Here is a 16,144-nt window from a genome sequence, read left to right on the forward strand (position 1 = left end):
GGGAAATATGCAAATGAGAGATACGGGCTGGACTGTGGTACAGAAATGGAGCTACAGAGTGTTAGAGAGTGATGTCGGCTAGGAGCATCCAGTTGCACTGTAATGGAAACTGTTTACACAATGCTCGAAATGGAATGGATGAAAGACGAGCGGTGTGGGCGAAAGGAAAGTGAGGCACCGTTCGAGTGAGTAGCCGCCGGGAGCTGCTGCCGGACAGACGTGCAGTGGCGGCGGGTGGTGTGTGGCGTCGCGGCGGCTCAGGCCGGGCAGTCGAGGTTGTCGAGCAGCGTCCAGGCGGCACCGGTGGCGGCGCAGTGCGCACGCACGGACAGGTTGCGCGCGGTTGCCCAGGAGCGCAGTGGGTATAGCGCGCAGTCGCACGCCAGCGGGTTGCCTCCCAGCTCGAGGCGCGCCAGCGAGCGCAGAGGCGCGAAGGCGGCGGCGGGCGGCGCCAGCAGCTCGTTGTCCTGCAGGTCGAGCCTGCGCAGCGCGCCCAGCCCGGAGAAGGCGCCGGCGGGCAGGTCGCGCAGCCGGTTGGCCGACAGGTCGAGGAAGAGCAGCGCCGACGAGGCGGCGAAGGCGCCCGGCGCGGAGGGCAGCGCGCGCAGCCTGTTGCGCGCGAGGTAGAGCGCGCGCAGGTGCGGCAGCGCGGAGAGCGCGCGGCGCGGCAGCGCGGCCAGGCCGCAGCGCGACGCGTCGAGCACGAGCAGCAGCGGCGCGCGCAGCCAGGCGCCGTCGGCGGGCAGCGCCGCCAGCGGGTTGCCGTCCAGGAAGAGCTCCTGCAGGCGCGGGTTGTGCGCGAACGTGTCGGCGTGCAGCGCGCGCAGCCGGTTGTCGCTGAGGCGCACGGTGCGAAGCAGGCGCAGCCCGCGGAACGCGTCCGGCTCGACGGCGGCCAGCGCGTTGGCGCCCGCGTCGAGCAGCTCGAGCGCCGACAGCCCCAGCGCCGCCAGCGAGCCGTTGCGCAGCGCCGTCAGGTTGTTGTCGGACAGGTCGAGCTGCTGCGCCGCCGGGTCCAGCGAGGCCGGCAGGTCGGTGAGCCCGGCGGCCCGGCAGTCCGCCTTGGAGCCGGTGTACGTCCAGTAGGTCTTGCACGGCGACGGTGCCAGCTCGGACTCGTCCGAAGACGAGGACGCCGACGCCTTCATCGTCGACAGGGGCGCCGAGACGACGGCCGGAGCGGCCGACGCCCACGACGCCAGCAGCAGCAGCAGCGGCAGCGACTTTGCGATACGTAACATCTGCGAGACACAAATTGTCGGGGTAAACGCACCGATCTGAGCGCACTATTTGCACGTAATAAATTATTAACAGATGTGTCGAGGAATTCGAGTGAGGAACAGTACTGGCCAAAAGCACCTTCCTGCAAGGTTCGCAGGAGAGCTTCTGTGTAGTTTGGAAGGTAGGAGACGAGGTACTGGTGGAATAAAAGCTGTGAGGATGGAGCGTGAGTCGTGCTCGGGTAGCACGGTCGGTAGAGCACTTGCCCGTGAAAGGCAGAGGTCCTGGGTTCGAGTCTCGGTCTGGCAGACAGTTTTAATCGGCCAGAAAATTTCATATCAGCACACACTCCGCTCTAGAGTGAAAATTTCATTCTACAGCCTTCAGGTTGCTAACAACTTAACCATTCAATGTCACTGGTAACGAACTTACACTGGCCAGCCGGGGTGGCCGAGTAGTTCTAGGCGCTTCAGTCTGGAACTGCGCGACCGCTACGGTCGCACGTTCGAATCCTGCCTCGGGCATGGATGTGTGTGATGTCCTTAGGTTAGTTAGGTTTAAGTAGTTCTAAGTTCTAGGGGACTGATGACCTCAGAAATTAAGTGCTCAGAGCCATTTGAACCATTTTTTGAACAAACTTAAAATTAGTTTTTGTTTTAGCTACATGTTCTACCAACTTTTGATTAAAAATAGAAGAAATTTTCCAGAAGAACTTATTTTAGGCTAGGTTTAAAATCTGATACATTACCTGTCAGACATTTTGTGCTACTCAGCGAGAGATAGAAGTACGAGTATTTCTGCCTAGTTACTGAGCTCCATTCTGAGATGCTGACAGATATAGTCTCGAGTAACGAAGTCCATTTTTTTCATTGTCTTGTAGGCGTGGACATTACTATCCTTGAAGGGAAGAAGACGAGCTTCTCGCGAAATAGAGAAAATTTATGGAAACAGCATTTGCGACAGACGGCAGAGCAATATTGCAATCTACAAAATCCATCTCCATCTATATTCTGCAAACCACTGCAAAGTGCACAGCACTGAGTACTCATCATCCTACTATTTATTATGACTTCTTTCTCCCTCATTCGTGCATGGAGCGGAGAAGAATGCTTCTTAAAGACATCTGTGCCACTCTCATTTCACCATCGACATCCCTGCGGGATCGATACATAGAGTGCTATAGTATACGTCCAGATTCTTCACTTAAAGCTGGTTCATGAAACTTCCTAAGCAGGCTTTTCTGGGACATTATGCATCTACCTTCTCAGTTTGTGTTGATTTCCTCAGTTAGTCCTTTTTGACACAAGTCCCACATACTTAAGCAATATTCTAGGGTGTGTCCTACAAGCATTTTGTAAGCAATTTCCTCTGTAGACTGATTTACTTTCCCTAGTATTCTAGCAAGTGAAGTCTGCCACCTGCTTTACCTGTGGCTGAGGCTATATGATGACGAGCAGTGGTAGAAAGTACTCTATCCATGTACTGTACTATGACTTAAGGAATATACGCTAATCAGCCAGAACATAACGACCACCGACCTGCTATCGATAGAAACCCGTCCAGGCGATAGCAGCATCACCTCGTAAGGAATGACTGATAGTCAGACACACGCACGGTGCATGTAGTATCACTGAGCGTGCTGTCTGAGTGTGTAATGGGGAAGGCGAGCGATCTATCTGTCTGACCGAGTGCAGATTGTGATGGCCTGGAGGCCCGGCAGGAGCATACAGGAAACTGTACCACTTGTCGGGTGTTCAAGGAGTGCTGTGGTGAGTGTCTTCCAACACGTCGCGAAACCAAGGTGGAATCACGTCTAGATGTCGTGGGGATGGGTGGCCACCCCCCATTACAAACGTCGGACGTCGTAGGCTGGGCAGACACGAAAAACAGGACAGGTTGCGAAATGTGGTGGAACTACACTACTGGCCATTAAAATTGCTACACCAAGAAGAAATGCAGATGATAAATGGGTTTCATTGGACAAATATATTATACTAGTACTGATATGTGTTTACATTTTCAGGCAATTTGGGTGCATAGATCCTGAGAAATCAGTACCCAGAACAACCACCTCTGGCCGTAATAACAGCCTTGATACGCCTAGGCATAGAGTCAAACAGAGCTTGGATGGGGTGTACAGGTACAGCTGCCCATGCAGCTTCAACACGATACCACAGTTCATCGAGAGTAGTGGCTGGCGTATTGTGACGAGCCAGTTGCTCGGTCACCATTGACCAGACGTTTTCAGTTGGTGAGAGATCTGGAGAATGTGCTGGCCAGGGCAGCAGTCGAACATTTTCTGTATCCAGAAAGGCCCGTACAGGACCTTCAACATGCGGTCGTGCACTATCCTGCTGAAATGTAGGGTTTCCCAGGATCCCATGAAGGGTAGAGCCACGGGTCGTAACACATCTGAAATGTAACGTTCACTGTTCAAAGTGCCGTCAACGCGAACATGAGGTGACCGAGACGTGTAACCAATGGCACCCCATACCATCACACCGGGCATCCAACGTGCGTTCACCGCGATGTCGCCAAATACCGACGCGAGTATCATGATGCTGTAAACAGAACCTGGATTCATCCGAAAAAATGACATTTTGCCATTCGTGCACCCAGGTTCATCGTTGAGTACACCATCGCAGGCGCTCGTGTTCGTGATTCAGCGTCAAGGGTAACCGTAGCCATGGTCTCCGAGCTGATAGTCCATGCTGCTGCAAACGTCGTCGAACTGTTCGTGCAGATGGTTGTCTTGCAAACGTCCGTATCTTTTGACATGGCCGCACGATCCGTCACAGCCATGAGGATAAGATGCCTGTCATCTCGACTGCTAGTGATACGAGGCCGTTGGGATCCAGCACGGCGTTCCGTATTACCCTCCTGAACCCACCGATTCCATATTCTGCTAACAGTCATTGGATCTCGACCAACACAAGCAGCAATGTCGCGATACGATAAACCGAAATCGCGATAGGCTACAATCCGACCTTTATCGAAGTCGGAAACGTGATGGTACGCATTTCTCCTCCTTACACGGGGCATCACATAAACGTTTCAGCAGGCAACGCCGGTGAACTGCTGTTTGTGTATGAGAAATCGGTTGGAAACTTTCGTCATGTCAGCACGTTGTAGGTGTCGCCACCGGCGCCAACCTTGTGTGAATGCTCTGAAAAGCTAATCATTTGCATATCACAGCATCTTCTTCCTACGGTTAAATTTGACGTATGTAGCACCTCAATTTTAATGGCCAGTAGTGTAACATCAGACTTTAATGCTGGGCCGAGTACAGGTGTGTCTGAACACACAGTGCACCGAACACTCCTAAGGATGGGCCTCTGCTGGCCGAAGTGGCTGAGCGGTTCTAGGCGCTACAGTCGGGAACCGCGTGACCGCTACGGTCGCAGGTTCGAATCCTGCCTCAGGCATGGATGTGTGGGATGTCCTTAGGTTAGTTAGGTTTAAGTAGTTTTAAGTTCTAGGGGACTGATGACCACAGCAGTTAAGTCCCATAGTGCTCAGAGCCATTGGAACTATTTTGATGGTCCTCTGCAGCCGACGACCCATGCATGTTCCAATGTTAACAGCATGACATCAGCAACTACGACTGAAATGGACACATGACGATTGGCACTGCATGTTGGCGCACTGACAGAACGTTGCACGGTCTGATGAATCACGATATCTTGTTCATCATGCCGATGGCAAGGCGCGAATCCGTCGTCTTCCAGGGGAACAGCTCCTTGGGAAATTTTGATGTGGGCATGTATCGATCCATCTGAGCTCGTGCAAGGCACCGTGACGGCCAAGGACTATCATACGCCGGTTGCAGACCACGTACGATCATGTTTCTTGACGGCGGTTGCATTTTTCAACAACGTAATGTGCGGCATGTCACAAGGTCAAGAGTGTGATGGAGATGTTCGAGGAACACAGTGCCGAGTTCCAATTGATGTGCTGGCCCGGCAACTACCCAGATCTGAACCAGATCGAACGGATCTGGGATGTGATTGAACATGCCATCAGAGCTCATCGCCCCCTCCCAGGAAATTACGGGATTAGGTGACTTCGTGTGCAGATGTGGTGTCAACTCACTCCAGCGACCTACGAAGGCCTTACTGCTTCCATGCCACCATGCATCGCCTCTTTTTATCTGTCCCATAGGTGGACGTACTGCCTATTAGGTACGTGAACATAATGTTCTGGCTAATCCATGTACATCTATATGTAGAAATACGGGAAACTCAACATCTTTATCGATGTAACACAATGCGTAGTGCCTCGTTTTCGTACTACGAAATACGATATTGCAGCGCCTGCGTAATTTCGAATGACGATGTGATGTTCCTTCTGAAATGCATGTGTGTCCGAAGGAACATGTACTGCTGCGACTACAGCCGTCACGAAATGCATGAAATGTATTCGCAGTTGCGAATATGGACTACCATCAACCGCGTAATGGAATGACGACTATGAAAATTTGTGTCGAATACATTTCATGTACTCGGAAATGATAAACAGACATTATATAAGAACTGCGGGTAACGTAACCCCTGTCACAACAGATAGAGCAGCTTCAAACGCAATAGCCAGTACTGCGAAATCTGCGCGGAGAATGAATCGGAGGATTGACTTTTACTGTGGAAAAAATAAGTGAAGATAAGAACTAGAAATCAAAACAGCTGTGTTGCACGTATTGTTCGTCACACAATCTATTGGAGCTCAGACGGCGTTTGGCGATTTCAGCGTACCGCGTGGCGATTTTGAAATGCTTGTCCGCTGTTTACGTCTCTGTGTGATACGGGAATGCTGCGTAAGCTAGAGGCTGCGTAACCATTTAACAGTGAAGAATTACACGAGTGCCTTGAAAACAAATGTTTGGAAATTTGTGGTAAGTTCCTACGGGACCAAACTGCTGAGGTTATCGGTCCCTAATCTTACACACTACTTAAACTAACTTACGCTAAGGACAACACACACACACACACACACACACACACACACACACACACACACACACACACACACATGCCCAAGGGAGGACTCGAACCGTCGACGGCGGGAACCGCGCGGACCGTGGCAACGTGCCCAGAGACCGCGCGGCTATCCCACGCCGCCTTTGTAAACAAAGCTATCGAGGTCAACACCCACAGACCAGCACACAACACGAAAATTCGCGACAGATTACATCTTTGTGCTGCAGCAGGAATAGAACGTGGACCTTCGTCTTTAGCAGCCAACGCTCTGCGATCAGATGTACAGAAAACCTACGTCTCGTTCACTCTTCCACAGAGGACAACTGAAAACAGAGCTTGGAGTTGCTGTCGAGTTCCTTACAGACTTTGCGAGTGAATCATGCCGCTATTGGTCACAGTTTAGCGCAGTTTCTTCTAGATCAGATACGTTTTCTGTGGTAAGAAAAGAGAACAGATCACATCCATATACAAAAATGGAATTAGAACCGATCCACAGATCCAGTAGACCCAGTAAACATACCCCCCCCCCCCCCCAAACCCATTCTTTAAAGAACAGGACTCCCATGTATAAGACGTCTCATCTTGAGAGCTACGTGTTGTGCAGTGCTGTAATTTTTCACGTACGTTTAGTGGAATATGTGGAATCTGTCTACATAATGCGTTGCGAATAGACTTAGTAGTAAAGAAGTACTAAATTAAAACATCATGCCTAATATTGAAGTTTTACTCCATGAACAACAAAAATGCAGTAAGTCATCAATTTTTTTCTTTCATTTTGTTACGGTGTTAGCGAGAAGAAGTTTCTAAAAGGTTTAAAATAATGAGTAAAGTTTGTTGCAAGTCACCAAATGCTCTCATTCTGGGTGACCGTAGACTGAGTAATTTTTGCGCCTGTCAAAATAGGGGCCAGCTTTCAAAGACAGATATCTGTAGATTTCTGCTTGATACAGCGATCACTGAACTAATGAGATCATTTTCCCATTGCCTTCTCCAGTATGCGACACTGGACGGATGTATCTTTTATGTGTCTTTATCTCGACCGTAATCAAACACAGTTATGTGTCAACGTCACTGATAAATCGTGGCCAGTTCCATCATACCATCATTCTGGACCTTCTGTCGTGTGGCTTGATGGCTTTGTGGTGAGTGCTGAACAACAAATCAAAAGCGCGGCGTTCGGTTTCCGCTGGATTAATCAGTTCAAAGTCTGAGTGAGGCAAAGAAGATGTCACCGTCAGTAGGGTCGTGCCATAAAAGAACCACAGTGATCAAACTAACCTTTGCGCTCAGGTTGCTTTACAAATAGGAGTTGGCCAAGACTAAATAGCCACTGTATGGCAGGATTTAATGAAACATGATTTCGTGAACAGTGGACGTCGCCACAATTACGACACTGGTAAAAATGTTCTTACACTCAGTCTACCTAAAGATGCGTAATTTATTTAGGTCAGCACAGCCGTGTCAAATTTAACCGTTTCCCCAGATGTTACGATAAAGCTGCGATGGGTTGAAACCTACCTCATGGGAGAATGAATACGACAAGAAAATGTATAGCTACTGATTGCTGTTTCGGCCAAATCGTCGGAGTTTTAAACCACATCCACTGCTTCAAAATAACGCGGAATGTTAAAAATAAATTTACTTGTAGCTGCGTTGTGGGAGCTAGGATGTTGATACCGATGGGTCTCTTTAGGATTTCATAGCTCCATTCCCGACACATTGGACGCTTCGTGACAATGCCCAATCGAGAAGATCGTAACTATACTACACAACCTTTCCGAATAGTTAGTTGCAACTAATGGTCTTTGTCAGATTCTGTTAAAAACAAAAGGTGTAAAAGTTTCTCCTTTATTCAGGATATTTAATTATTTTTTTAAGAAAAGCTTTACATTTCCGGTCTCAGAAAGTTATTTTCACCAACAAACTTGGTATGAATTTTAACGAAAACTTCCGTCGAAAGCTAAAGAAAACATCTCGTAGAAGACATCATGGTTCGGCTGAGAGTGTGTTCTTTAAGTTTTGTTTGTCACTACTGGCCAATTTCTACTACATCACAATTATCAAACATATATGACCATACACACATCAAAAAAGTTTTGCATCACCCCGGTTCCAAGAGCTCATGAAGACAGACGTTGACTGTGAATAGTGTATCACAGACATAGTCCGTTTGACTGTTCAGAGACGTCACTAAACCCTCCCAAAGATGTAAACAACTATGCATGAGCAGCGCCTATTAGACGGAGGCGGTCCGACAGCCGTTCAGTTCCAGTCATTCTACTAGGAAGGAGGTAACGGCTCGTGTTGTCTGTAGTTCAACCATGCCTAGACGGTCAATACCGCAGTTCGATCGCGTCCGCATTGTTACTTTGTGCCAGGAAGGGCTCTCAGCAAGGGAAGTGTCCAGGCGTCTCGGAGTGAACCGAAGCGATGTTATTCGGACATGGAGGAGATACAAGAGACAGGAATTGCCGATGACATGCCTCACTCAAGCCGCCCAAGGGCTACTACTGCAATGGATGACCGCTACCTACAGATTATGACTCGGAGGACCCTGACAGCGACGCCACCATGTTGAATAATGCTTTTCGTGCAGCCACAGAACGTCGTGTTACGACTCAAACTGTGCGCAATAGGCTACATGATGCGCAACTTCACTCCCGACGTCCATGCCGAGGTCCATCTTTGCAAACTACGAAACCATGCAGCGCGGTAAAGATGGGCCCAACAACATTCCGAATGGACCGCTCAGGATTGGCATCACGTTTTCTTCACCGACGAGTGTCGCATATGCCTTCAACCAGATAATCGTTGGAGACGTGTTTGGAGGCAACCCGGTCAGGCTGAACGCCTTAGACACACTGTCCAGTGAGTGCAGCAAGGTGGACGTTCCCTGCTGTTTTCGGGTGGAATTATGTGGGACCGACGTACGCCGTTGGTGGTCATGGAAGGCGCCGTAACGGCTGTACGATACGTGAATGCCATTCTCCGACCGATAGTACAAGCATATTGACAGCATATTGGCGAGGCATTCGTCTTCATGGACGACAGTTCGCGCCCCCATCGTGCACATATTGTGAATTACTTCCTTCGGGATAAAGACGTCGCTCGACTAGAGTCGCCATCATGTTCTCTAGACATGAACCCTATCGAACATGCCTGGGATGGATTGAAAAGGTTGTTTATGGACGACGTGAAACACCAACCACTCTGAGGGCTCTACGCCGAATCGCCGTTGAGGAGTGGGACAATCTGGACCAACAGTGCCTTGACGAACGTGTCGAAAGTATGCCACGACGAATACAGGCCTGCATCAATGCAAGAGGACGTGCTACTGGCTATTAGAGGTACCGGTGTGTATAGCAATCTGGACCACCACCTCTGAAGGTCTCGCTGTATGGTGGTACAACATGCAATGTGTGGTTTTCATGAGCAATAAAAAGGGCGGAAATGATATTTATGTTGATCTCTATTCCAATTTTCTGTACAGGTTCCGGAACTCTCGGAACCGAGGTGACGCAAAACTTCTTTTGATATGTGTATATATGACAACTGACAATGACCATTTGTTCGAACCTGGTCAGTAGTGACAAAACAGTTTATTCAAATGACACACTATGACTTCTTTCACGCAATGTGTAATAATGTCCTGTGGCAGACCGGCTTGGTGCAAGTCTTTCAACTGCAGGCTACTTCGCGACTTGTGTGTCCGACAGCCAACGCCAGCCCGTTTTCCTCGGACCGTCACCCATCCACGTACAAATCGAGCCCAGCGTTGCTTAGCCGGCCGAAGTGGCCGTGCGGTTAAAGGCGCTGCAGTCTGGAACCGCAAGACCGCTACGGTCGCAGGTTCGAATCCTGCCTCGGGCATGGATGTTTTTAATGTCCTTAGGTTAGTTCGGTTTAACTAGTTCTAAGTTCTAGGGGACTAATGACCTCAGCAGTTGAGTCCCATAGTGCTCAGAGCCCAGCGTTGCTTAAATTCGGTGATCGCGTCTGAACCGGTTTTACCAACGCGGGAAGGCCGTTGGCAACGTATATGTGAGTGTTCTCGACCCAAGTGTAACGACCAACGAACTTGGTTCTGTATGCGTGAACAACGTGAAAACAATTTTACCAATATATAGGTGCATTTCAGTGCACAATATCGTGAACTGAAACAGTTTGCGTTGTCTTAAAAAGTAGTTGCTTAAAAGAAGACATTTTCTGACTCACGCTCTTTTTCTGTTTGAAATGAAGTGCTTCTTTCAAATAAAAACCGAGCCTACGAAGAAACATTATTTCGTTTCGGAAATTAGTAGCGACTGTGCTCCCTATCATAGTTAACTACTAAAATACGGCGCTAGAATACTGCCGGCGAGAAAAATATTCATACCATGTTTGTAGATAGCAATGTCTTGCCTGAATCGCTAATGTGAAAATTTTTTTTCCGAATACATGAAAGAACATCAGTAAAGATGCAACAGGTCGCATGACTTCCTAACGACACTACGTCAGTCCTCAATAACTCCCCCAACCCCAGCTCTTATTTCTTAAAATTCCTTAAAATATCGAACCCCCGCCAATAAAACAGCTACAAATGTCTCATTACCTTAAAAACAAGTTATTGAGTTAAATATTTGACGTACAGCATATAATCGATGAAAAGCTTAGGAAAGGGTTCGAAATTGTGTTTAAAGTTTGGTGGGACTTGCTAAGCGCTCTGATTACCAAACACTGGATAAATATATTATCGCTAAATTGCGCTCCCTTCTAAAAAAAAGCTAGCTTTCCACGCATTTCAATGTTTGTTACGTCGTACCTCTCGAACTGTGCCGTACAATGATAGAATAATGCAGGTACATTCAGTGGGATGTCTGGATACTGTGGCCGAGCGGTTCTAGGCGCTTCAGTCCGGAACCACGCGGCTGCTACGGTCACAGGTTCGAATCCTGCCTCGGGCATGGATGTGTGTGATGTCCTTACGTTAGTTAGGTTTAAGTAGTTCTAAGTTTAGGGGACTGATGACCTCAGCTGTTAAGTCCTATAGTGCTTAGAGCCATTTTTTTTGTGGGTACTGTCTGCAAGTGTGTTGCGAACTGAGTTACCGCTAAAGAAGTAACAAATTAAAACGTATTGCCTCATGCAGAATTTTTATAAACAGCGAAATGTAGTAAGCGATAAACTTGTTTCCTTTCGTTGTTGTTTGGAGGTGGCGGTGAGAAAAAGTTTCGTAAAGTTTTGAAATTACGTATAAAGTTTACTGGAAGCCGGTAAGTAGTCTCTTTCTCAAACACAGTGTGAATATAACCTGAGTAATATGGTCAGCGTGAGGTATACTGCCTCAAGGCGTTAAACACTCTGTAACCTTAGTACCAGACTTACTGCGCTTAACTTTTAACGTAAGATTGTACTTCTTAAAGAGTAGATTGTAACAGCGTTTTAAATTTTTAAATTCAGTCAATAATCACATGAAATATCTAAAATCAAATTTTTGTTTGTCCTTCCAGCAGTTAGAAATATAACCTGCACTGGATTATGGTCCATGATAACTTTTTCAACGTACCACAGTGCTTTAGAGGAAGTTAAGATGAAAAATTTGGCGTAGGACGCTTGTAATCTATCAAGTCCTTCCCGACAAATACCACAAATACAACGCAAGCTACTGCGCATGCCCATCGCACCAGGTTTTCAATATTCTCTCACTCCGTTCTCTCAAACTATTCAGCCTAGAGGAGATATTAATAGGGCCTTTTTTTTTATAGGATATTCAACGTAGTGTAATTTTGTACTGGGATACGTTTACACTAGAGGCCGCGATTTTCGAGTTATTCAAACAAAACGAACCGATGTGAACTTAAAATGCACTCCACCCTCAAACTCATCCCTCTTGTTCATGATTTTTGTTTGGGATTTTGTTCATGGCACTCCCTCCTATTATCGTACAAAAGTTTGTGACCACATGAACTATTTCGCATATTCGATCTTTTTTGGTCTTCATTGACTGGGCTATTATTACGCCACCGGCTTAGCTGTGCACTTACAAATTGTAAAATTGACATTTATGTAAATTTTATCTCACAATTTTGACAAATTTTACAGCATAAAATTAATGAACAAATACATTAGTTTATGTAGCCTTTTTATTACGATACTATGGTGTTTGTAACGCTCAATTTTCGATCCAATTGTAATTAGATTTCGCAGAATTTTTATAAAAGTCATTTTTCTTTCATTTCCCTAACAGGGATGTTTAAATTAATGATGTTAACGAAACAGCCGATTAAGCTGGTGGCGTCAATGAAACTTAGTTAATGATGACAGAAAGGGTCGGTAGGGAAAGTAATTCACGAAGTCGCAGACCTTTGCACGGTTGTATTCGTGGGGGGGGGGGGGGGGGGGGGGGGGGGTGCCACGAACAAAACACCAAACAAAAATCGTGACCGGTAAGGGGGGAGTGTGACGGCGGGGGTAGGTTTGAAGGTCACTCCCGTTCGTTGATTTTGAGTAACTCAGAAACCACGGCTTCTATCGGAAACGTATCCCAGTATAAAATTAAACATTAAATTTAATACAAAATGGTCCTGTTAGATTTTTTCTCTAGGACCAATAGTTTGCGAGAAGAGAACGAGAAAATATCGAAGATCTCGCAAGACGCGCATACACTGTAGCTTGGGTTGATTTTCTAGGCGAATTTGTGGTAGGTTGCCGATTTGATAGACTACAAGCGTCTTGCATCAAACTTTTCGTCTCGACTTGCTCTACGCCTTGGTATGCTGCAAACAATTATCGTCTACACCAGTGCTTCCCAACATTTCTTAGACCATTACTTATGACTGTCCTCGCCCCCCCCCCCCCCGCTCCCCCGCCATCTGTTGCCCCCCCCCCCCCACCATCCCCCACGAACTGTATCACCTAACTAAACTGTAGGCTGAAAGACTCTTCTAGGAACACTTTCATTTTTAAAAACGATGAAAGATGAATGATATTTGGTTTGTGTATGTGTGTGTGCGTGCATGTGTGTGTGTGTGTGTGTGTGTGTGTGTGTGTGTGTGAATGAATAAAGAAGGAATTCGTGGTGCATTGCAAGTGCTATCCACAACTCCTTCTCAGATAAGAAAGCTAACTGTCCACAGTGAGGGTAGACACTTGTTTCAAATGTGTGCACTATATTCATAATTCGTAAATCAATTGATTGCACTCATTACTTCTGAACTGGCAGCAACTGGAAGACTTCGGGCTGTTAATGGTTTGTGTCTGACAACAATCACTAATAATCATAATGATAATAAAAATAATAATATTGTTTACAGCGCTATAGTAGCCCTTATTGTAGATAGTGTCGGAAGTTCCATGCGGCTTTTCGCGGATGATGCTGTAGTATACAGAGAAGTTGCAGCATTAGAAAATTGCAGCGAAATGCAGGAAGATCTGCAGCGGATAGGCACTTGGTGCAGGGAGTGGCAATTGACCCTTAACATAGACAAATGTAATGTATTGCGAATACATAGAAAGAAGGATCCTTTATTGTATGATTATATGACAGCGGAACAAACACTGGTAGCAGTTACTTCTGTAAAATACCTGGGAGTATGCGCACGGAACGATGTGAAATTAATTGTTGGTAAGACGGGTGTCAGGTTGAGATTCATTGGGAGAGTCCTTAGAAAATGCAGTCCATCAACAAAGGAGGTGGCTTACAAAGCACTCGTTCGACCTATACTTGAGTATTGCTCATCAGTGTGGGATCCGTACCAGGTCGGGTTGACAGAGGAGATAGAGAAGATCCAAAGAAGAGCGGCGCGTTTCGTCACAGGGTTATTTGGTAAGCGTGATAGCGTTACGGAGATGTTTAGCAAACTCAAGTGGCAGACTCTGCAAAAGAGGCGCCCTGCATCGCAGTGTAGCTTGCTGTCCAGGTTTCGAGAGGGTGCGTTTCTGGATGAGGTATCGAATATATTGCTTCCCCCTACTTATACCTCCCGAGGAGATCACGAATGTAAAATTAGAGAGATTAGAGCGCGCACGGAGGCTTTCAGACAGTCGTTCTTCCCGCGAACCATACGCGACTGGAACAGGAAAGGGAGGTAATGACAGTGGCACGTAAAGTGCCCTCCGCCACAAAATGTTGGGTGGCTTGCGGAGTATAAATGTAGATGTAGCTACTGCTGTGTTTTACTGTCAATTAATTCGTTTATCTGTTTCTAAGCAAGTAATGAAGCAATGGACTACTGCAGGTACTATCTACAACTGGAGAAGACATTTTCGTGAGATATTTAGCATTTGTTACCTATTTGTCTCACTTTTATCGTCAGTGATGTACGGGACAAAGCACAACATACGTGCGTAGTGAGTAGACTATGTGAGGAACTTGTAACCTCCACTACATTAATGCTATTGATTCTCAAAGTAATTATTGGTAAATTATACAGTCAGTATTGGAGCACTACAAAATTGTGTGAATAGTAATGATTGTTCGAAAATAATTCAGTTTCGTGAATGAGAAGGAATTGGATCTTTTAGTTTTTAGCCCACAGAAAATTTCATTTTACGCCTTGGGGGGTAATTTCCCCTAGGTTGGGTTCAAATGTTTCAAATGGCTCTGAGCACTATGCGTTAATTTATGAGGTCATCAGTCGCCTAGAACCTAGAACTACTTAAACCTAACTAACCTAAGGACATGACACACATCCATGCCCGAGGTAGGATTCGATCCTGCGACCGTAGCGGTCACGCGGTTCCAGACTGAAGCGCCTAGAACCGCACGGCCACAACAGCCGGCAGGTAGATTGGATGTAAGTACATTTTCACCAGTGTCGTAATTGTGGCGACGTCCACTGTTCACGAAATCATGTCTCATTAAACTCTGCCATGCAGTGGCTAGCAAGCTAGGGAACAAGCGGTCTACACCCTGCAGGTGGACTAGAATCTGATGACGGGAATCAGATAGGCTGCAAACAGGTCTGGTTCCGAGAACATATTTCGACACAACCGACTTATCGTTTGGCGCCCCCCTTTCCCCTCGCGCACTTATAGACGGGTCAGCTTTTGCTGTTAGCTGCAAAGCGCACTGTATACAAATCTTGCATTTGAGCGCCTCTCCAAGCTAGGCGCCCAAAGCGGGCTCTGCTGATTGTGTTACAACCGGTGCTGAAATCATACAGTTTGTGGCACCAGAGGCTCTCCTCTCTCCTCGGCGCCCCAAAGTGGCGGTTCAAAATGGTTCAAATGGCTCTGAGCACTACGGGACTAAACATCTGTGGTCATCAGTCCCCTAGAACTTAGAACTACTTAAACCTAACCAACCTAAAGACATCACACACATCCATGCCCGAGGCAGGATTCGAACCTGCGACCGTAGCAGTCGCGCGGTTCCGGACTGAGCGCCTAGAACCGCTAGACCACCGCGGCCGGCCAAAGTGGCGGGTGGAGTCGCTTGGGCCTGATTGCGAATAGCTCTGTTTTCAAAGTCATTGATCAGACATGAATTTTCCGTTTGCAGCAGCCCATTAAAACGCTGAGACGGCTAGCACAGTGGAAGCAGTGCGCCCCGCTATCACGTGGTGACGCCCCAGCTGGGCAGCGGGCGCTGGTACCTTACCTGGAGCGACAGGTCGTGCGTGGCGTGGTACGGCAGCGGGCGGAACACCTCGGCGGCGACGGAAGCGGAGCGAGACTGGCACTGCGACGCCACACGCATATGCGTGAAAGCTGCTGCGTGCCCGCGTGCGAAAAAAAAGGAAACCGAACAGCGAGCGCGGCCAAGACAAATATTTGCTCTGGAGCAGATAAACGCGCGGAAAACTTTGCTGCCTCTCGGCTCCCTCCCTGCCCCCGGATGCGTCTGGCGCCTTCCAGACTGCTGGATGGGGTGGGGCGGGCATCGTCTTCTGACAAGTGCCGAGGCTGTCGCACGCCAGCCGACGGGCAACGGGCGGCACTGCAGGGTAGCATTCAGGGTCGAGTTACCG

At 47.7% G+C, this 16,144-nt stretch overlaps 1 protein-coding gene across 1 annotated transcript; it reads right to left on the reverse strand.

Moving 5' to 3' along the window:
- Positions 1-257: 257 nt before the first annotated feature.
- LOC124789112 (chondroadherin-like protein) lies at positions 258-15,873 on the reverse strand. The gene is made up of 2 exons (XM_047256399.1): positions 15,775-15,873; positions 258-1,241 (listed from the first exon to the last, which is right to left on the reverse strand). Exons 1-2 carry the CDS (start codon positions 15,871-15,873, stop codon positions 258-260), a joined length of 1,083 nt encoding a protein of 360 aa, XP_047112355.1.
- Between the last annotated feature and the right edge of the window lie 271 nt (positions 15,874-16,144).

Source organism: Schistocerca piceifrons, chromosome 3 (genome assembly GCF_021461385.2).
Source record: "Schistocerca piceifrons isolate TAMUIC-IGC-003096 chromosome 3, iqSchPice1.1, whole genome shotgun sequence".
NCBI lineage: Eukaryota > Metazoa > Arthropoda > Insecta > Orthoptera > Acrididae > Schistocerca > Schistocerca piceifrons.